We start from the raw sequence: 22415 nt of genomic DNA on the forward strand, positions 1-22415 counted from the left end.
AGGTGGCTCGGCTGATAAATTAATATGTGAAACCAAGGAATCCCCAACGAATTTATTTTACGTACGTAACGTTTTTATCGAACTTTATAATACCTATTTAAAACAACAGGGTGATCACTATGAAGAAAATGCGCTTGATGATCTTGTTCTCCAGGAGACGATACAAATTCTACAACAACAGTTGAATCATTGGATAAAAGATCTGGATTGCTCAAAAACAGAGTTCTGTTACGCATTTACTATCCCTACACATTGGAGTAATAACACTAGAGAAGAGTTGATCCGGCCTCTTTTCGTAAAATCTGGTCTTATTCACGAAGAAGACGATGTAGGTCGATTGCTTGTCTTCACGGAGCTAGAATTAGCATTCCGATATATGCAATCAGAAGATCAATACAGGCCCAGTTTGATAATGAATCAAGGCCATCAGTACGTCATAATGTCTTTAGACTTTCAGCAAGAATTACATGTCAGTCTAAGGTTGGTATCAGCACAGTATCCGGGCTTAAAAACAGTGGACAGCATATATATTCCTCAACTATTAAAGGACTTTCATTTCAAAATTCCTTTTGGGTTTGATAATGTAAAATTGTCACTGACAACATATCTTGAAAGGTTTTATGATCCCGTACTGGTGCTGAAACTTATTGACCCGATGCTTGAATATATGAAAGGGCAATCTGGATATATAGCTGTAAGAGGATTTGGTGATACTGTGTGAAATTTAGACAAACTAATTTTTCTGCGTTTTCTTTTTACTTTAGTACAAGTATAGCGAGCCGTTCGAAGCCGTATTATCATTTCGACCGTTTAAAAAGTTTAAATATACCTGTGATCCACAATTTATTAATAAGAAAGTCGATCACTACTATATTAAAACATTAACCCTGGAAGATGTTTTGGACGACTGGTTTCATACCGTCAAGAAGAACTTTATGGATGGAATAAACACTTTGCTCCAGGGCACAGACAATATCAAAACTAAATCATTAATAATTTCTTACACGGATTGTATCGAAAATAATAATGGCTCAGTAGCAGTACTCAAATTAGTCGAGAAATGGGCAAAGATGTACAGCGAAGAACAATCTGGTTACTACCATTTAATCGCGAATAATGAACCCTTCAGTTACAAATTTTGCGTACAGGAAAAATTGGAAATGCTTGCTGAGCTTGTGAGAAAACAAATGCAAGAATTTAACATGAGTAGAGACCCAGTCATATTAAATAAAAACTCGACAACTGAATGTGGAAGCCCTCCAAAATCTGTGATTTTTTTTAATATAGGTAAATACGTTTTATTTAAATATCACTTACGTACTGACCTTTTCGCCTTAAAATAGACTTGCTACCTACAGAAAACAAAATTACTCTGACATATGTAAATGAGAAGAATCGAGTCAAACAAATAGAAAGTATTGACTGGTAAGTGTGTCATAATCGTAATACAAAGTTTCTATATGTCAATTTAAAAGGATGTAAATTTATTATTTCCATTACAGCAATATACAACCTTTGTATATATTTTTCAAACAATCCGAATTGTATCAAAGATTGCAGCTTCATATAAATAATAAGTAACAAAGAGCGAAAACAAAAAGTAGTCCCAGTTATTTACTTCTACATCTATAGAATTAAGACATATTTAGAAACACTGTTTGCCGACTATCTTACAATGTACTCCAAGTCAAACCAAAAAACAAAATCGGCGAGTCTACTCCAACCTGCATCAGAATTTTTCAAACGAATTTTCGGAAAAGTTGAAACAAAAAGTACTTTTGGCGATTACCTTAGAATACACACTAGCAGAAATTGGTCTAAGGAAATTAGACATTTATTTGCCTCCTCAAGGCCACACCCACTTGAAGGACTTATGAAAAATGTTAAAATGGATGGTCTTTTTGCGTTGAATGACAATTCTGACAATGGTGAAGAGGATTTACTGGTTACTTCAGATCCTGGATACATCTTCTTTTTTATGGTAGCATACCTGCACAATTTAAAATTGCTCATGGAAAAAGAACTAAAGGAGAAATTCGGGAATGATTTGCGAGGCAAAAACATATGGTACGGTGTATCTGTTGACAAAGATATATTGGAAACGGTATTTGTGTCGAAAAAAAAGCTGGAAAAATTATTTTATGCAAGTGGGATACTCCTAAAAGACAAAAATCTTAGGAGGGCAAAATTCTGCGTTCGTGGTGAAGAAATTCTACCAGCTATTCAACAAACCTTGGACTTAAACATGAAGATGAAATCATACTTTGTTGTTGCACAAATATTTCCACAGCATGTTCAGCTTACTTTGCATCAAACAGTTAAACTAGCATCGCCTGGAGAAGATGCGGCTAGTATTATTATTGAAGATAAAATAGTGTACTTTGATGATGTGTATGATGCATTATGTAAGACCGTTTGGAAGAACATGAAGTCCAACTGTCAGATTGATTATTGCATCGCACACAAAGACAACCAAAATACAGGTTATGATTTCGGCTCATTCCAAGCATATCGAGACATCCACCAAACTTTGAAGCAAAGGATTGTTGAACTTGTAAGTTGATTCCGAGAACAATTGATTATTTATTAACTTTTTTACAAGTAGCTAAAAAACGATAGTCATAATGTAGACATGAATGTATGTACAAAGTTGAACATCGGCGACACATGTTCTTGTCTTGTGGTTATTTCTCTTCGTTTTATAATCGAGATAGGTCTACAACCAGTTATAGAAAGTATTGCAAGAACGATAGCATCCACATTGGCTAATTACGATCTGTTTGGAAATTATAAGACGGATCATCTTTTTGTATCGGGAGATCCTTTTCAACTATCTTGCGGCTCACGTTTCTATACTGTATACACCACGATATTTCAAAAAGCGATGAATGATAGCATACAGTCAAAAGGAAAAGATACCCAGGCATTTGTGATGAAGAATCCACTTGATCAGTTGCGGGATTTGTCTAAAAGCATCAAGCCGCATATGTTTGACAGGTTCATCAATGGAACTTTGTGTCAGGTACCAAGCAACACTTATGGAGTGCGGTTTTATTTGAAGCCAGGGTGGTGCTTTCCTTTTATTCATGTAAATGGTAGTGGCGTTATCAAAAAAAGTGTGAATGGGAGCAGCGGAAATTACTTGATATTTATTGAAAAAGGGAAGCCACTCTCAACCATAGGAACAATGATCAAACTTAAGGAAGAGAAGCAAAACTTTATATTTGCTGGTACGTTTTTCTTTTATCTTTCTTTCTTTTTTTTTTTTTTTTTTTTTTACTGTTGTATATGAAGACATTTTAACTTTTGATAATAATGCTACTTTAGAAATTATTAGAACCAGACAGTCAAGTACTACCAAACTGAAAAAATATGATCTGTTGGACTGGTCTGCAAAAGGAACATGGGATAGTATCTATTCCGGTGGCCAAACTCCTTCATGCTACGATATCATCATAGAGTGTAAGCATCTCAACTATAATTATTCTCTAGAATTTACAATGAGAAGAATGAACGATTATCATTATCCAAATGGATATCCAACTAAATTTAGGACTTCAGGAGAACCGTTAACTTTGGCTTATCTTTGAATAAACAAATGGCCAGTTTAATAAAAAAAAAATTTATAAAAACACTTGAGTTAAATTGTACCTTTTTTAAAACCTGAAAGAAAAATAAACTCTTATTTTGAAGACAACATACAATCAGGTGTCTTAGCTTTCCTAGAGATTTGGAACAAAGAATATAAAATATTAAACAATGCCAAAGCTGTAAATAAGTATATTTTGAACAATGTGTACCTATCCTGACAATTCTTTCACTCTTGCGCTCATTTAATCTTAAACCTGGGTAGAGATATTAGGGTAAAGTCGAAACGACTAGTTGAAAGCAGGCTATAAAACACGTAAACACAACTGACATATGTTTTTTGTAACACATTTGCAGTTTACGTTCAAATAACAGAGGAACCGAAATAGTGTATGTCTCTAAAACCTTGCATTATCTTCAAGACAATGGCTTAAATTGACCTCTTGGTGTCAGTTAAAGTATCCAATCCTACAATGAAACTACGCGCACCCCGGCTGTCCCTAATTAAAGTTAACTGTCCCTGAGGAAAATTAGCTTTCACTAAAAGACCCCTTCCTTGAAAGTCAAAGTCAAAGAAGGTATAGGGAGCTTATGTATAACAGTATTATAACCATTCAAGCGGCATCATAATTTTCTACTTCCCATGTAGACCGCGTAAGATAAGGATTGGCTGCTCTCTATAGTTCATGTGTAGCACTATAAGGCCTTCACGGCAAGACCGTTGATTTTATGTCATAGAGAAACAAATCAACCCGCAGAATTTTAAAAAACAAGTTCACCTTTAGATGAGACCATACAGTACGTACATAAGTTGAGGAAACTTTGTATGTGTGACATGTAAATTATACACTGTGGTGTAACCTACGTAAGCTACACAAAACATGTGCTTTTGTCTGCTTTCGTTTTGTTTTCTGCTTTTTCTTTTGTAAAAATTGATAAAAAAATGGATGAAGAGTATGACTACTCTCGGTATGAATACTGTATCGTTTTTGGTACTAAAAAAAGAAGGAAAGATTTGGTCACATATGACGTTGATACTGACTTGAATAAGTTCTCGACCATCGCTTACTCCAGACTAAGGCCTATGATGTGAAAGCTTACTTTGAATTAGGACATAACAATGGGTATGGCTAATATTGTAACAATATAAGAGGCTTTTTTTTCTCATAAAGGCAGTGCCTGAAAAAAAAGGGATGAAAAAAGATATGTCCCTGCATTTGTATACGACACCACCAGCAAAACCCTCATAGCTGAAGGTAACTCAGCCGATAAATTAATGTCGGAAACCGAGGAACCCCAAGAAAATATGCTTTGCATACCCAACGCTTTTACCGAACTTTATTATACCTATTCGAAACAACAGGAAAATCATTCTGGAGGAAATAAATTTAATGATATTGTTCTCCAACAGGCGATAAAAATTCTACAAATGCAAGTGGACCATTGGAAAAAAGAAATAGATTGTTCAGAAGCAGAATTATGTTACACATTTACTATTCCTACAGGCTGGAATGAAAAAACCAAAGAGGAGCTTATCCGGCCTCTTTTCGTAAAATCTGGTCTAATTCACGAAGAGGTTGATGTAGGTCGATTGATTTTCTTCACGGAACTAGAATTAGCATTCCGATATATGCAATCAGAAGATCAATATAGGCCCAGTGTGGTAATGAATCAAGGCCATCAGTACGTCATAATGTCTTTAGACTTTCAGCAAGAATTAAATGTCAGTCTAAGGTTGGTATCAGCACAGTATCCAGGCTTAAAAACAGTGGACAGCAGATATATTCCTCAACTATTGAAGGATTTTCATTTCAAAATTCCTTTTGGGTTTCATAATGTAAAATCATCATTGACAACATGTCTTGAAAGACTTTGTGATCCCCTGCGGGTGCCCGAAATTATTGAAAAAATGCTTAAAATTATAAATGAGAAACTTGAAACGATAAATGTAAGAGCATTCGGGAGGAAACTACATGAAATTCACAAAAGCTAATTTTTCTCCGTTTTTTCTTGATTCAAGGTTGATAATTCATTTTTCAGCTTATCATATCAGCCGTTTTTTGATATGAATTTGGAAAATTCTTATGATTCAAAATACAGTAAAAAAGAATTTGACCTTATGATTGACAATATCAGACAATTAACTGTAGAAAATGTTTTTGAGGACTGGTTTCATTCTGTCGTGAGATACTTCATGAACGGAATGAAAATTTTGTTTCAGGGCACAGACAATATCAAAGCTAGATCTTTAGTAATTTTTTTCACGGAGTATATCGCATATAACGGTAGCTTGGCAGTAGTACTCAAATTAGTTGAAAAATGGGTAAAGGCATGTAGTGAAGAGCAAGATAGCCCGTACAAATTAATCGGAAAGAACCAATTCTTCAGTTACGGATTTTTTGTAACAACAAAAATCGAAATGGTTGATGTGCTTGTAAGAAAACAAATGCAAGATTTTGATATCCGCAGAGACCCATTTATATTGCCTAGAAACTCGTCAAATGAGGAATATGAAAGCTGTTTAAAGCCTGATTATTTTATGAATATAGGTAAATGATTTTTGTCTTAATATATTTTTTACGTGCTGATCTTTTATTTGTAAAATAGACTTGCTGCCTACACAAAATAAAATTACTCTCACTTACGTAGACGAGAAAATTAGTGCTAAACAGACACAAAAAATGGATTGGTAAGTGTGATATAAACGTAATTTTAAGTCTCTATATGCGAATGTTAATTGATGTAAATATACTGTTTCAACTGTAGTAACATAGAACCCTTGGATACATTTTTCAAACAATCAGAATCCTATCAAAGACCGCAGCTTCATATAAGCAATAGGTAACAATGAGTAAGAAAAAGTGGTTCAAACTATTGACTTTTTCTATGTATAGTATCAAGATACTATTAGAGAAAATGTTTGCTGAGTATCTTATGATACACACAAAATCGGACCATCAAAAAACCTCGTCGAGTTTACCTCAGCTTGAAAATAAAACTACCTTTAATAGTTGCTGTGGGATAAAAACTAGCAAAAATTTACCAAAAGAAATCAGAAACTTCTTTGCCTCCTCAAGCCCACGCTTTCTCGAGCAAGTTATGCAGAAAGTTAAAACGGATGATCTTTTTATGAAGAATGATAGCTCTTGTAGTGACGATACAAATTTACTGAATACCTCTGATCCTGGTTACATTCTATTTTTCATCTTAGCATACCTGCACAATTTAAACATGCTGTTAAACAAAGAACTAGATAAAAAATTTGGGAATGACTGGCGAGGCAAAAACATATGGTACGGTGTAACTGTTAACAAGCATTTGTTGGAAACCGTATTTGTGTCGAAAAAAAAATTGGAAAAATTATTCTATGCAAGTGGGATACTCCTAAAAGACAAAAATCTTAAGAGAGCAAAATTCTGCGTTTGTGGCGAAGATATTCTACCAGCTATCCAGCAAACTTTGGATTTGAACTTGAGGATGAAATCATATTTTGTCGTTGCACAAATATTTCCACAGCATGTCCAGCTTACTTTACATCAAACAGTTAAACTAGCATCGACTGGAGAAGATGCGGCTACCATTATTATTGAAGATAAAATAGTGTATTTCGATGATGTGTACGATGAATTATGTAAGACCGTTTGGAAGAACATGAAGTCCAACTGTCAGATTAATTATTGCATCACACACAAGGACAAAAATAATAAGGAATATGATTTCGGCTCATTTCAAGCATATCGAGACATCCGCCAAACTCTTAAACAACGGATTTTGGAACTTGTAAGTTGATACCGAGAAAAATTGATTATTTATTAACTTTTTTACAAGTAGCTAAAAGACGATAGTCATAATGTAGACATGAATCTACATACAAAGTTGAACATCGGCGACACATGTTCTTGCCATATGGTTATTTCTTTTCGTCTTGTGATTGAGTTAGGTCTAGAACTAATTATAAAACGTATTGTAACAATGCTAGCAGCCTCTTTAACTAATTACGATCAGTTCGGAAATTACAAGACAGATTATATTTTTGTGTTGGGAGATCCATTTAATCTATCTTATGGCTCGCCTTTTTATACTGTATACACCACGATACTTCAAAAAGCGATGGATGATGGCATACAGGCAAATGGAAGAGATACGCAGGCATTTGTGATGCAGGATTCACTTAGCCAGTTAATATATTTGTCTAAACCCATCAGGCCGAATATGTTCGACAGATTCATTTATGGAACTTTGTGTCAGGTACCAAGCAACACTTACGGAGTGCGGTTTGAATTGAAATCAGGGTTGTGCTTTCCATTCATTCGTGTAAATGGTAGTGGTGATATCAAAAAAAGTGTGAATGGGTGCAGCGAAAATTTCTTAATTTTTATTGAAAAAGGGAAGCCACTTTCAACCACGGGAGCAATAATCAAAATAACGCATGAGGTGACAGATTATGAATTTGGTTTAGATGCTCGTACGTATTTTTTTTTTCTTTTTTTTTTAGTTTTTTTTTTTTTTTTTTTTTTTTTTTTTTTTTTTTTTTTTTTGGTTCAGGTTAAGACATCCTAATCTTAGATACGAATGCCACTCTAGACATTATTAGAACCACACGGTCATCTGGTGCCAAACTGAAAAGAGACGAGCTGTTAGACGGGTCCGCAAAAGGCTTAAGTTTAAAGATGTTAACCTATAGCCGAACACATTCAGCTTATGATTTCATCTTAGAGTCTAAGCACCTCAACTATAATTATTCTCTAGAATTAACATTTAAAACTATGGCAGATTGTATGTACCCAGGTGAATATGCTTTTAAAATTTTGGTTTTAGGAGAGCCATTAACCTTAGCTTATATTTAAATAAACAATTAGCTAGTTTAATAAAACAATTTCATTTTGACGCCCAAGTCTTGATTTTACCTCTTCATTAAACTTGGGAGAGAAAAAGAAACGCTTTTTAGGGACAAAGTGCACCCCAAAAACAATCAAAAACAATGTAAGTTATGAAATTATATTTAACAATTTATACCTCAATTGCTAGTTTTTGGCTGTTGTGCTCAATCAACTGGACATCTCACAACAACGAAATATCGAAGACAGTGTAAATATCAGATCGCTAATTTTGAACGGCGGTAATCACATCGGGATCGCATGAAATCTCATACTTTTTTTTCAGTGTGTGTATGAGTCACCCCCCATAAATGATATCAGTTGACAATTAATAGATTCAATTGCGATATAAAGAAAAAAAATAAACATGTGGGGGGTGTTGAGAATATTTATAGTCGGTAGAAATGTGCTACACAAAGACAATAAAAAAAAACGTGGTAAAAGTCATACGAACTGTCACAACCTTATTCCCAAGCCAATGATATGCTGACACTGCTTCTATTGTTTACTTGTTACCATGTTCTGAATTGCGAAATCTTTCTAAAGTAGTTTTTGAAACAAAGATGTCGTGCGTAAGAAGGGTTAAAGAATGATTGTATATATCTCTTTGTTCCTGAAATAATTAAGAAAAAAAAAAGCAGATGGCAAAAAAGGAGGATAATTTTATTTATAAAAACAAATTAAAGATGTATTTTTCTACTAAGGGTGCATGAAAATAAAGTTTTTTCTCTTTGGATCCCACCAAACAAAGTTAGCCGCAACAATAGAGAGCGAAAAATATAAAGTCTCTCATATTAAGACCTACAGAAAACAAAGTAGAAGTAGTGATTTGTGTAAACAAAAAATAAATTCCCTCCAGTTTATTTAAAAAAAAACCCCCCTCAGAAAGCTTTTCTTTTCTTTTCCTTTGAGCATGAGAACACTAGCATAGACACAATTGAACATTTAGAAAGAGAGACTGAAGATAGATCGTTCAGCAGATACAAAGAGAGAGAGAGAGAGAGAGAGAGAGAGAGAGAGAGAGAGAGAGAGAGAGAGAGAGAGAGAGAGAGAGAGAGAGAGAGAGAGAGAGAGAGAGAGAGAAGGGCGACGATACAAGTAAATGTGAAAAAAACGAACAATTCCTCAAATTAAAAATAAAAAAAGACATTTTGACCCTAGAAAAGTTTTGCAGTTGCGGCTATTGAGGACAATTTTGAGGAGTGCTAGATACTTTTTTTCTTTGCTCTGTTTGAGTTACTTGTGTGACATTTTTTTTTTTTTTTTTTTTTTTTGCTTTTTGAGTGTTACATATAACGGGGTCATCTAAGAACTTGACACCCTAAGGACACAGAAATACAACGTCAAGTTTCTTTTATTTTGTCATTATATTTATAACACCTTCAGCTGTGTTATTTGGTTTGTAATGCGTCAATCACACAAACGAAGTGGAGAGGAACAATGACAAGGCATGATCAACTCCATCGGCTTGATAAATTAGGGTTATCTGCTCTCCTTGATGTGTGTGTAACCTGTGTCTATTCACACACATGATTGAAATGATCCAAAAATATTGAGCACACGGACTAAATCATTATTTGATAAAGAGTCGAATAGTAGTATTTGGATCATGTAAAGGGATGAAATCTATTTTTATTTAATTTAAACTTCCATAATTGAAGTATTGTTTGAACACTTTCAATCCCTGAGGACTGCTTTTGTTCTATTCAGTTGTAAAAAAAAAGATAAAAAACAAGTTCTAATCGCGCTTTTCTTACTTCCAGACATAGTTTGACTAAGAGGTTATACCACGAGAAGGGACACGCACATCCCAATCCGGAAAAGAGATGAATAGTCGTAGCTATTTGAAATATCCTGTATTCGCAAAAGAGTCAACTAAGCCACCACCACCAGCAGTATAAATCACGCCGACAGTTGCAATCAACAGCGCCATCATTGAGTCCATAGAACCTTTTCAACAATGACAAACATTAAGGTGAAACTACACCTCTAAAACAACGCTGGCAGTTGGAAGCAGCGGTACCGTCATATATTTCATTTAACCATTTCGACAATGACAAACCGTAAGGTAGTACAACACCTCTAAAACAACCCATTGCAGCACTCCATCCAGACAACTCATGTATATGACCATAAACTGGAAGAGTAACAATAGTGCATTATTTTTCATATCTGCAGTGACAGGTGTAAGTCATCCACTATCTGATCCACAAGAGTCCAAACTTCAACAATGGCAGACTAATACCATACGATTTCATAGAGTAGTCTGACTTGGTCTACAAAAAGAAATGGATGAAAGTGTATGAGTATAATGCGTTATTTTCTTTTTTGGTTTCTCCATAGCTAACGATTGAACAGACTTCCAACGCCTGAGGGAATATGAAAAAGTCTCCCATGCCCCAAGTGGTAACATATATACGTTCATGTTTATTTGATCTGGTTAAGCAATAACTATGGAATATATATTGGGACGAAACATGGGAAAAATCGAAAATTGTCCACAAAATCAAACGATGAGATTAGTCACACAATCCATCCAACATGATCAACTTACATTGGATACTATCGGTATTTTTATGTGAAAAAGGAACAGCAAATACTGGCGGCACCCTCAAAAACTGTCTGCATCTACTTGCTCAGAATCTCTCTGGTGTTGGAGCTGCCTTGTATGAAGTCGCTGGATCCTACAAGCCCCTTCGTCTCCATAAACATAGTGGCCTAAGAAAATCACTTTGTATCAGGCCCACTCCACCTTAAGATGAGATAACTCCCAACACCCCCCACGCATTTCGGTAATCAGACCATGGCATGACATTTAGAATCCTCAGGGATGTTCGACCTCTTATCCTTAGAGATGCAGCCGCGTAAACTAAGGCAACCGAAGCTGACTAAGGCAATCGCGATCCCGTCAGCGTGAAGTGCAAGCGGTATTAAAAAAGCCAATATATGATTTACAGCCTAAGGCTTTTCTTAATGTCTTACCTGTTCCGAGCTATATCCATGCATACTAGAATTTACGTAGTCTCAGTGCAGTAAGATCCTGAAGCCTTATTGGACATGTGAGTTGAGTGATTTTAAATGTTGATTCTTTTTATATACCTCATGAAAATAATGGGTTCATAACATAATTAACAGGATCATCATGTCCTATTTGAATTGTTATTTGTATTATTTCAAAAAAAGATCTGTTTTTTTTCAACTTGTGTGTATGTACTTTTTTTTTTTTTTTTTTTTTTATGAGAGACCTTGTGTACCAAAGAACGCCTAAAATTTTTATAAATGGTAAACAGTTTGGGTCATTGTTATGCCCATAGCGCACTATCCGTCACTTTATAACCCCACTGTTTGATCTGCCGCTTGGATGACTTATTAAAAGATCTTTAGGTAGAATACAGTATGTGCTCCTGACGTTTTTATTTTTCATGCTACGGGTATTGAAATCTCGGGTTTCACTGATTTTTTTTTTTTTTTTGATTCGTGTAAAAAGGGATTAACGATAACAAAAAAGGCAAGCTTGTATAGTAGACAGTACGCTTATTATATACTTGAGCTTAAAGCAGCTTTCTATATGGACACTGGCTTCTTGTTTGTCTGCGATTAAACCATATTTTAAATACCTTGCGTTGGGCTTAAAAACATCGAGTCGGCTTTATTTTATCAGTAGCGCAGTGTAACCAGAATCTTTAGACAAATGCATGAATAAAGGGCATTTTGTGCGAAGTTTTACTTTTTCTCGTCAATTATGTGTATGCCAATGTATCATTACAGATATCGATGTTGAACGTACACACATGTTATCTGGCGGGATAAAGGCATATCGAATGCCCAGAGACCGTAGTTCCATTGCCAAACATCAGAAATAAATTAAATTTGCATTAGAAACGTATAGGCTCATGTGCTGTCTATTTTTAAAAATTGTTTTCATCTAGACCTCGAGTACAACTATATTTTTTTTTTTTTTTTTTTTTTTTTTTTTTGGCTATTTCCATCGTTCCTGACACGATCGTTCTTTAAAAGTCCTCTTTTATAACCTCGGGGGTATTTATTTAAAAAGCATGTGGGGAGCACCTCCCATTGAAGTGCGCATATAGTAAAAACCAAATTCACATATGCCAATTAAGGATTCTCTGTCTATCACTGATATACCATCTATAAGTTTGTCTAAAAAGCTAAAATCAATGTAAAAAATCATGCTTTACTGAAATTACTGCTACAGAAACTGTAGAAATCATCAGTTCAACACAAAATCAAATAAAAAAAAACAGGGAAAGTGAATCCTCGCAAAAGCTGTTTCGATTTTTGTTTACTGTTTGTACCAATATATACCGGGGAGGTGAAGGGAATACATAAAGTAATAGTGAATAAAGGAAATCGAGTAAACAATGAGATGCGATAAAAGAAGAACGAAAATAAAAGACACAAAACCCATTTATAATTTAGAATAAAAATATGCATCATTGTAAAAATACATATACATCCCTTTTTTTTAGTCTTTAGACATATAGTATCTAACGTACTACTTCCTTCCACCCACCCAACTAGATCAAAATTAAGCCATATAACCCGTCCTTAAAAGCCGGGCTCAAAGAGGTTATCGAGAACTAAATTCTAAAGATACTAAAGCCGTTCCAACAACACCAAAGATTTCCATTTTTTACATGCAGCAGTATGGCTACCATTGACGTAAACCAGGTAAGATAAAGCGTGGCTGAGCTTTGAAGCGTATGTGCAACATTATAGAACATTTTACCATATATGTCAAGAATACTACCTAGGTGTGTAACTTATACATTGTCGTGTAACTACCTACGCAAACTATATATAGCACGGCCATGATTTTGTTTTGTTTTGTTTTGTTTTTTGCTTTCACTTCGTACAACTTGGTCAAATAAATAAACAAATGGATAAACAGTATGATTACTCTCGGCATAAATTTTGTATTAGTTTGGGTAAATAGAAAACAGGAGCGGTTTAATTACATATGACATTGATACTGATTTGAATAAGTTTTCGACTATAACACCCTCACGTCTAAAACAAATGATACTGATGGTTACTTTGCATCCAGCCAAGATGCAAGGTAAGACCAATATTATAACAACACAAAAGTTTTTTTTTTTTTTGTTCTGACAGAGACATTACTTGAAAAGATACAGGGAAAAAACCCAAGTCCCTTCATTTTTATATAACACTATCAGCAAAACCGTGATAGCCAGAGATGGCTCATATGATCAGCTGATATGTGAAACCAAGGAAGCACAAGAAAATTTATTTTATGTACATAACGTTTTCGCCGAACTTTACAATAATTATTTAAGATTACAGGAAAAGCCTTCTGAAAAAAATGCGTTTGATGATCTTGTTCAGCAAGAGGCAATAGATCTCTTAAAACTGCAAGTAAATTATTGGATAAAAGAGCTAGATTGTTCGACAACAGAGTTCTGTTATGCATTTAGTATACCTTCACATTGGAGTGATAATACTAGAGAAGAGTTAATCCAGCCACTTTTCTTAAAGTCTGGTTTAATTAACAAAGATGATGTTGGAGGAAGATTGATTTTTTTCACCGAGTTAGAGTTAACATTCAGATACCTGCAGTCTGAAGATCATTACAGGCGCAGTGTAGAAATGAACCAAGGTCATCAGTATGTCATAATGTCTTTAGAATTCCAGCAAGAATTACATGTCGACCTACAGTTGGTATCAGCACAGTATCCAGGCTTAAAAACAGTGGACAGCAGATATATTCCTCAACTATTGAAGAATTTTCGTTTTACGATTCCTTTTGGGTTTCAAAACGTCAAGTCGTCACTTACAGCATGTCTTGAAAAGCTTTGTGATCCCATATTAACGCTCGAAATCATTGACCAGATGCTTGAAACTATAAATGAACAATTTGAAAGAATGATAGTAAAAAAACATTCGGGGAAAACTAGGTATAAATGAAAAAAAACTAACTTTTTTCCTTTTTCTTCTTCCTTAGGAGAGGTATGATCATTCATTCGAGTCCGTCTTATCACTTCAGCCGTTTGAAAATTTTGAATATGTTTATGATCCGCAATACAGTAAAAATAAATTCAATTTCGACATTGTTAGATCATTGACTCTGGAAGACATTTTGGAAGGCTGGTTTCATTCCGTTGAGAAAACATTCATGAATGGAATGTACACTTTGCTTCTGGGTACAGACAATGTCAAAGCTAGATCTTTAATAATTTCTTGCGCGGAGTGTATTCAAAAAAATAGGGGTTCAGTAGCTGTACTTAAATTAGTTGAAAAATGGGCGAAAGCAAGTAGCGAAGAGCAAGATAGCTCATACGAATTAAACGCGAATAACGAATGCTACAGTTATTGTTTTTCGGTACAAGAGAAACTGGATACGTTTTCTGCACTTGTAAAAAACCAAATGGAAGAGTACAACAGGAGCAGAGACCCAATCATATTGCCTAGAGACTTGACAACCGAACAATCAGGAAGCTCTTCAAAACCTGTCTATTTTTTTAATATAGGTAAATAATTATTATTTGAATATTTTCCGTGTACTGACCTTTTCTTCGTGAAATAGACTTGCTGGCGACACGAAATAAAGTAACACTCACGTACATGAACGAGAAAAATAAGGTCAAACAGACTAACGCAATTGACTGGTAAGTGTGATGTAAACTTAATATAAAGTTTCTATATGTGAATGTTAACTGATGTAAATCTACCATTTTAACTGCAGTGACATAAAACCCTTGGATACATTTTTCAAGCAATCAGAATCCTATCAAAGACCGCATCTTCATATCAGCAATAGGTAACAATAAGCAAGAGAAAGTGGTTCAAACTATTGACTTTGTTTATGTATAGACTCAAGATACAATTAGAGAAAATGTTCGCTGAGTATCTTATAATTTACTCGAAGCTCAACCGAGAAAAGACCTCGTCCCGACTAACTCAGCCTGAAATTAAAACTACTTCTGGCAGTTGCTTTGGGATAAAAACTAGCAAAAATTGGCCAAAGGAAATCAGAAATTTCTTTGCCTCCTCAAGCCCACGCCTTCTCGAGCAAGTTATGCAAAACGTCAAAATGGATAATCTTTTTATGAAGAACAATAGCTCCCGTAGTGATAAAACAGATGTAGTGATTACCTCTGATCCTGGCTACATTCTCTTTTTTATCTTAGCATACCTGCACAGTTTAAACATATTGCTGAACAAAGAACTAAATGTAAAATTTGGGAATGACTGGCGAGGCAAAAACATATGGTACGGTGTATCTGTTGACAAGCATTTATTGGAAACTGTCTTCGTGTCAAAAAAAAAGCTGGAAAAATTATTTTATGCAAGTGGGATACTTCTGAAGGACGACAATCTTAGGAGAGCAAAATTCAGCGTTCACGGCGAAGATATTTTACCAGCTATCCAGGAAACGTTGGACATGAACTTGAAGATGAAATCATACTTTGTTGTTGCACAAATATTTCCACAGTATGTACAGCTTACTTTGCATCAAACCGTTAAGTTGGCATCGTCTGAAGAAGATGCGGCCACTATTCTTATTGAGGATAAAATAGTGTACTTTGATGATGTGTATGATGAATTATGCCAGAACATTTGGAAGAACATGCAGTACAATTGTCAGATCGATTACTGTATCACACACAAGGGTAAAAAAAATGAAGAATTTGATTTCGGCTCATTCCAAGCATACCGAGTCATTCGCCAAACTCTAATGCAACAGATTGCCGAGCTTGTAAGCTAATACCAAAAACCGTTGACTATTTATTGACTTTTTTTTACTATCAGCTAAAAAACGATGGTAGTAATTTAGACATGGATTTATGTACAAAATTAAACATCAACAACAATTGTACTTGTCTTGTGCGGATTTCTCTTCGTCTCATAACTGAGATAAGTCTACAGCCAGTCATAAAAAGAATTGTAACAACGATAGCGGGCTCATTGACTAACTACGATCTATTTGGAAATTACAAGACGGATTATCTTTTTGTGCTGGGAGATCCTTTTAATCTCTCTTACAACTCACCTTTTTATACTGTGTACACCACAATAATTCAAAGAGCAATGGATGATGGCATACAATCAAAAGGAAAAGATACCCAGGCATTCGTAATGAAAGATTCCCTTAGCCAGTTATTGGATATGTTCAAAATGATCAAGCCTCATATGTTTGGCAGGTTCATCAATGGAACTTTGTGTCAGGTTCCAAATAATACATATGGGGTGCGGCTTTATTCACAAAGATGTTATCCGTTTTCTCGTGTAAACCGTAATGGTGACATAAAAAATGATGTAGAAGGGCAGGGTGATTACCTAATTTTTATTGAAAAAGGGAAGCCACTCTCGACAACAGGAACGATGATCAAAATTAAGGGAGAAAAAATAAGTTCTACATTTGCTTGTGTGTTTTTTTTTATTTTGTTATTACTGTTTTAAACGACGACATTCTAACTTTTGATACTAATGCCACTTTAGACATTATTCGAACCAGACATCTCGGTAGTAGCAAACTGAAAAAATATGATACTTTAGATGCAACCGCGAACGGCTCATGGGAAGATATTTATTCCGGCGGTCAAACACCTTCAGCCTATGATCTCATCGTAGAGTATAAGCACCTCAACTATGATCATTCTTTAGAATTTACTATGAGAAGAATGATTGATTATGACTATGGTGGAAATCCAACTAAATTTTGGGTTTTAGGAGAGCCATTAACCTTAGCTTATATTTGAGTAGCAAGTTTAATAAAAACATTATTGTGGTGGTACCCTAGCTGAATTTAGGCCTATTGAAATACGTGGAAGAAAGGAAACACTTCTCATAGTGGCGGCCCATTTTTCTTTAGGAAAAACCTACAACGCAAAACAAAGTGTAATAGCTGTCCTTACAACTTGAGAGACAGAATATACAACCAACAACAATTTGAAAGTTATGAGTATATATCAAAGGACTTTAACTCTTCTTCCAATCCGATCGTAGCTCTTACTCTTGCGCATGCTCGATCTTAAAACTGCATTTTAATATCAGAGTCAAGCCTAAATGAGACGTTGAAAGCACGCTAGAAAGCACCACAACATAATAACAACAAATTTATTGTGATAAATCTCGATTTAGTTTAAGAAATTTCAAGTTAAGTTAACGTTCTGTTGGTGTCCGTAAAGACATCAGATCCTGCATTACAAATGCGTGAATCATAGTTGTGTTTAATTAAAATTGGCTGTCTTTAAGAGACTTCATCCTAGAAAGCCAAACCCAAAGAAGGTATTGGGAACTTATATTTAACAACACCATGACCATTTAAGCGTCACCTTAAGTTCCTTCTTCCCATGTAAACCGTGTAAGATAATGATTAGCTGCTCTCTACAGTGTGCACGTGTAACACTATAAGGCTTTCACGGCGAAGTCTTCCGGACGATTTTTATTTTCTATCATAGATAAATCAATTGTTCGACCGAAAAAGTGCAGGATCGGCTCTCTTGTGTGTCTTTCACTAAGGCCATCTTGTCAAAAAGGAAATCTTAATCCATAAAACCGTAAAAAGCATACAGTTAAGCGTGTTGACGTTTTAATAATACGTCGGCTGAACTTTTTTTTTATTTGTGGTACAAATGGACGTTAATTACTAAAATCGTTTTTGGAACAAACACCGTCTGGACGTCAAAAAACTGTTTGGACGGTCTCGCCATGAATTTAAAGTTGAAAATTCTCCCTATGGATGCGTCATCTATACACTGTTGTGCAACCTACGTAAGCTATATAAATCATGGGCTTTGGTTTGCTTTTGTTTTGTTTTCTGCTTTTACTCGCCTGAAACTTGATTTAAAAAAATGGATGCAGAGTATGACTACTCTCGGTATAAATACCGTATTTGTTTTGGTAATAAATAAAGGAGGAACAATATGGCAACTTATGACACTAATACTAACTTGAATAAGTTCTCGAACATCAAAACCTCTATATAAATATCTTTGAAATGGGCAGTTACTTCGAAGACAAATTTAGCGAATGGTAAGACTAATATTGTAGTGACATAAAAGACTCTTTGTTCTCAATATAGTGCCTGAAAAAAAAGGAGTATATCAACATTTATCCCTTCATTTCTGTACGACACCACCACTAAGACCATTTTTGCTAAATGTAACTCACTTGATGAATTAGCGTCGGAAAACGTGAAACTCCCAGAAAATTGGCTTTACATACCCAACAGTTTTACCGAACTCTATAATACTTATTTGAAACAACAGGAAGCGCATTCTGAAGGTAATGGATTCAGTGAAATTGTTCTCCAGGGAGTTATAGAAATTTTACAAATGCTAGTGGCTGATCATAGAGAAGCAATCGGTTGTTCAGAAGCAGAGTTTTGTTATGCATTTACTATTCCTGCAAATTGGGATGATAAGACCAAAGAGGAACTTATCCGGCCACTTTTCGTAAAATGTGGTCTGATTAACGAAGAAGATGATATATGCAGATTGAATATTTTCACCCAATTAGAGTTAGCTTTCCGATATCTGCAATATGAAAGTCATAAGGGGCCCATTGTAGCCATGAATCAAGGGCATCAGTACATCATAATGTCTTTGGATGTTCAGCAAGAGATACATGTCAATTTAAATTTGGTGTCCGCACAATATCCAGGCTTCAAAACAGTGGATAGCGGATATGTTCCTCAACTATTAAAGGATGTTCATTTTACTATTCCTTTTGGGTCTCACAATATCAAGTCATCACTGACAACATGTCTTGAAAAAATTTGTGATTACGAACTGGTACTCAAAATTATTGACCAGATGCTTGAAACTCTAATAAAAGAAATAGAATGCATGTATTCACAAAACTTTGGGAATACCTTGTTTAGTACAGGACCTGGACCTCGAACTTGTGACTTATCAACGAAACCGTTTTCTCGAATGGATTTGGAATATTCTTATGATTCAAAGTACAGTAAAGAGGAATTTGACCTCATGATCGACAACATCAGACTATTAACTGTGGAAAATGTTTTTGAGGACTGGTTTCATTCTGTTGTGAGAACCTTCATGGACGGAATGAACATTTTGTTTCAGGGTACAGACAATATCAAAGCTAGATCTTTAGTACTTCTTTACACGGAGGAAACTTCCATTAACAAGAGCATGGTAATAGTACTCGGTTTAGTTGAAAAATGGGTATTGACACGTAGAAAAGAGCAAGATATCCCATACGAATTAATCGCCAAAGAAACACCGAGTGAACTGTACTCCCTTTATCAATTTCATGTCGAATATAAAATGAAAATGATTGGTGTGTTTGTAAGAAATCGAATGAAAGATTTCAATACCCGTAGAGACCCAATCATATTGCCTAGAGACTCGTCAAATGAGGAATATGGAAGCTGTTTAAAGCCTGCTTATTTTATAAATATAGGTAAATAAATTTTACTTTAATATTTTGTTACATACTGACTTTTTATTCGAGAAATAGACTTGCTACCAACACAAAACAAAATTACTCTGACATACGTAGATGAGAAGAGTCGGATCGAACAGAAGGAAAGTATTGACTGGTACGTGTGCCATAATCGTGATACAAAGTTTCTATATGCTAATTTAAACGGATGTTAATTTATTATTTCCATTACAGTAACATACAATCTTTGCATGCATTTTTTAAGCGAACAAAATTGTGTCGAAGACCACAGCTTCATATTGATAATAGGTAATAATGAGCAAGAAAAAGTGGTTCAAACTATTGACTTTTTCTATGTATAGCACCAAGATATTATTAGAGAAAATGTTTGCTGAGTATCTTATAATATACTCAAAATCCGACCATCAAAAAACCTCGTCGAGTTTACCTCAGCTTGAAAATAAAACTACCTTTAGCAGTTGCTTTGGGATAAAAACTAGCAAAAATTGGCCAAAGGAAATCAGAAATTTCTTTGCCTCCTCAAGCCCAAGCCTTCTCGAGCAAGTTATGCAGAACGTTAAAACAGATGATCTTTTTATGAAGAATGATAGCTCTTGTAGTGACGATACAAATTTACTGGACACCTCTGATCCTGGTTACATTCTATTTTTCATCTTAGCATACCTGCACAATTTAAACATGCTGTTAAACAAAGAACTAGACAAAAAATTTTGGAATGACTGGCGAGGCAAAAACATATGGTACGGTGTATCTGTTGATAAGCATTTATTGGAAACTGTCTTCGTGTCGAAAAAGAAGCTGGAAAAATTATTCTATGCAAGTGGGATACTCCTAAAGGACAACAATCTTAGGAGGGCAAAATTCTGTGTTCGCGGCGAGGATATTCTACCAGCTATTCAGCAAACCTTGGACTTGAAGTTGAAGATGAAATCATGCTTTGTTGTTTCACAAATATTTCCACAGCATGTTCAGCTTACTTTGCATCAAACAGTTAAACTAGGATCGCCTGGAGAAGATGCGGCTAGCATTATTATTGAAGATAAAATAGTGTACTTTGATGATGTGTATGATGATTTATGCAAGAACATTTGGAAGAAAATGCAGTCCAATTGTCAGATTGATTATTGCATCACACACAAAGACAAAAAATATACAGAATATGATTTTGGCTCATTCCAAGCATATCGAGACATCCGCCAAACTTTTAAGCAACGGATTGTTGAACTTGTAAGTTGATGCCGAGAACAATTTATTATTTTTTTAACTGTTTTACAAGTAGCTAAAAAACGATAGTCAAAATGTGGACATGAATTTATGTACAAAGTCGAATGTCAATAAAAAATGCTCTTGTCATATGGTTATATCTCTCCGTCTCGCGATCGAGAAAGGTCTGCAACCAGTTATAGAAAGTATTGTAAAAACGATAGCTGCCACATTGACTAATTATGACATATTTGGTAATTACAAGACGGATTATGTTTTTGTGTTGGGAGATCCTTTTAATCTTTCTTATGGCTCACCTCTTTATGCGGTGTACACCACAATACTTCAAAGAGCAATGGATGATGGCATACATTCGAAAAGAAAAGATGCGCAGGCATTCGTGATGAAGGATTCACTTGACCAGTTATTGCATTTGTTTAAAAGTATCAAGCCGCATATGTTTGACAGGTTTATCAATGGAACGTTGTGCCAGGTACCAAGCAGCACTTACGGATTGCGTTTCTATCATCGTGAGAACCATGACTTTGTTCGATTGAACAGTAATGGTGTTATCAAAAACTTCGTAGTAGGGCGGGGTCATTACCTAATTTTTATTGAAGAAGGGAAACCACTGTCAAAAACGGGAATGATTTTCAAAATAACTTCATGTGTAGGGCCTGGTAAACAAGACTCTTACGTTGGTACGTTCTTTTTTACGCGGTTCTAAAGAAAAACATCCTAACTTTTGATACAAATCCCACTCTAGTGGTTATTAAATCCAGACAGTCATTAAGGACCAAAATAAAAAAATATGATCTGTTAGATGAGCGCACAGACTTCCAAAGGTTTGTAACCGAAAGCGATTCCCAAGGGCATTTTGCCTATGATATTATTCTGGACTGTAAGCACCGCAACTATGATTATTCTCTAGAATTTAGCATAAAAAAAATGGACAAATTTCAGAGTTTAAATGATTATTTATCTAAATTTCGGGTTTTAGGAGAGCCATTAACCTTAGCTTATATTTGAGTAAATAAAAAATTAGCAAGTTTAATAAAAACATTATTGTGGTGGTTCCCTAGCTGAATTTAAGCCTAGTTTCAAAACTTGGAAAAAAAAACGCTTCTGTTAGTGGCAGCTCATTTTTCTTTAGGAAAATCCTACAACGCAAAACAGGGTGTAATAGCAGTCCTTACAATTTGAGAACAAGAAGATACAACCCAAAACAAGTCAATAGTTATGAGTATATATCAAAGGATTTAAACTCTTCTTCCAATCCAATTGTAACTCTTACTCTTGCGCTTGTTCGATCTTAAAACTGCATTTTAA

At 35.0% G+C, this 22415-nt stretch overlaps 5 protein-coding genes across 5 annotated transcripts; all 5 read left to right on the forward strand.

Annotated features, from left to right (window-relative positions):
• Positions 1-209: 209 nt before the first annotated feature.
• On the forward strand, positions 210-3424 carry EV154DRAFT_139398 (uncharacterized protein). The gene is made up of 9 exons (XM_051594057.1): positions 210-480; positions 616-694; positions 765-1287; positions 1344-1425; positions 1503-1577; positions 1633-2554; positions 2606-3095; positions 3167-3230; positions 3328-3424. The coding sequence occupies exons 1-8, from the start codon at positions 377-379 to the stop codon at positions 3199-3201; spliced, it is 2310 nt and encodes a 769-aa protein (XP_051460094.1). The 5' UTR covers positions 210-376; the 3' UTR covers positions 3202-3230; positions 3328-3424.
• A 1107-nt stretch (positions 3425-4531) lies between these two features.
• EV154DRAFT_600729 (uncharacterized protein) lies at positions 4532-8435 on the forward strand (the record flags this gene model as incomplete). Its single annotated transcript, XM_051607187.1, has 9 exons — positions 4532-4580; positions 4640-4712; positions 4780-5536; positions 5609-6137; positions 6196-6277; positions 6355-6429; positions 6483-7368; positions 7420-8053; positions 8155-8435. The coding sequence occupies 9 exons, from the start codon at positions 4532-4534 to the stop codon at positions 8433-8435; spliced, it is 3366 nt and encodes a 1121-aa protein (XP_051460095.1).
• A 4709-nt stretch (positions 8436-13144) lies between these two features.
• EV154DRAFT_139462 (uncharacterized protein) lies at positions 13145-15683 on the forward strand. Its single transcript, XM_051594058.1, has 6 exons — positions 13145-13414; positions 13473-13545; positions 13616-14375; positions 14449-14974; positions 15031-15112; positions 15190-15683. The coding sequence occupies exons 1-6, from the start codon at positions 13366-13368 to the stop codon at positions 15266-15268; spliced, it is 1569 nt and encodes a 522-aa protein (XP_051460096.1). The 5' UTR covers positions 13145-13365; the 3' UTR covers positions 15269-15683.
• A 121-nt stretch (positions 15684-15804) lies between these two features.
• On the forward strand, positions 15805-17258 carry EV154DRAFT_501185 (uncharacterized protein). Its single transcript, XM_051600670.1, has 2 exons — positions 15805-16203; positions 16257-17258. Exons 1-2 carry the CDS (start codon positions 15889-15891, stop codon positions 16905-16907), a joined length of 966 nt encoding a protein of 321 aa, XP_051460097.1. The 5' UTR covers positions 15805-15888; the 3' UTR covers positions 16908-17258.
• A 3066-nt stretch (positions 17259-20324) lies between these two features.
• Positions 20325-22177, forward strand: EV154DRAFT_501190 (uncharacterized protein). Its single transcript, XM_051600671.1, is given in 4 exon segments — positions 20325-21110; positions 21163-21787; positions 21853-22116; positions 22129-22177. The coding sequence occupies 3 exon segments, from the start codon at positions 20430-20432 to the stop codon at positions 22113-22115; spliced, it is 1569 nt and encodes a 522-aa protein (XP_051460098.1). The 5' UTR covers positions 20325-20429; the 3' UTR covers position 22116; positions 22129-22177.
• Positions 22178-22415: the final 238 nt, after the last annotated feature.

The sequence above is a fragment of the Mucor mucedo genome (genome assembly GCF_025094135.1).
Source record: "Mucor mucedo strain NRRL 3635 chromosome Unknown EV154scaffold_23, whole genome shotgun sequence".
NCBI lineage: Eukaryota > Fungi > Mucoromycota > Mucoromycetes > Mucorales > Mucoraceae > Mucor > Mucor mucedo.

Bases quoted from the DNA above. Each gene is read 5' to 3' on its own strand.
- EV154DRAFT_139398 (XM_051594057.1), top strand. From the start codon at position 377: ATGCAATCAGAAGATCAATACAGGCCCAGTTTGATAATGAATCAAGGC. The intron at 1,288-1,343 runs GTAAATACGTTT...GCCTTAAAATAG, and splicing joins TGTGATTTTTTTTAATATAG to ACTTGCTACCTACAGAAAAC. The intron at 2,555-2,605 runs GTAAGTTGATTC...TTTTACAAGTAG, and splicing joins AGCAAAGGATTGTTGAACTT to CTAAAAAACGATAGTCATAA.
- EV154DRAFT_139462 (XM_051594058.1), top strand. From the start codon at position 13,366: ATGGATAAACAGTATGATTACTCTCGGCATAAATTTTGTATTAGTTTG. The intron at 13,415-13,472 runs GTAAATAGAAAA...GATTTGAATAAG, and splicing joins TAAATTTTGTATTAGTTTGG to TTTTCGACTATAACACCCTC. The intron at 14,975-15,030 runs GTAAATAATTAT...TTCGTGAAATAG, and splicing joins TGTCTATTTTTTTAATATAG to ACTTGCTGGCGACACGAAAT.
- EV154DRAFT_501185 (XM_051600670.1), top strand. From the start codon at position 15,889: ATGAACTTGAAGATGAAATCATACTTTGTTGTTGCACAAATATTTCCA. The intron at 16,204-16,256 runs GTAAGCTAATAC...TTTTACTATCAG, and splicing joins TGCAACAGATTGCCGAGCTT to CTAAAAAACGATGGTAGTAA.
- EV154DRAFT_501190 (XM_051600671.1), top strand. From the start codon at position 20,430: ATGCAGAACGTTAAAACAGATGATCTTTTTATGAAGAATGATAGCTCT. The intron at 21,111-21,162 runs GTAAGTTGATGC...TTTTACAAGTAG, and splicing joins AGCAACGGATTGTTGAACTT to CTAAAAAACGATAGTCAAAA. The intron at 21,788-21,852 runs GTACGTTCTTTT...ATCCCACTCTAG, and splicing joins TAAACAAGACTCTTACGTTG to TGGTTATTAAATCCAGACAG.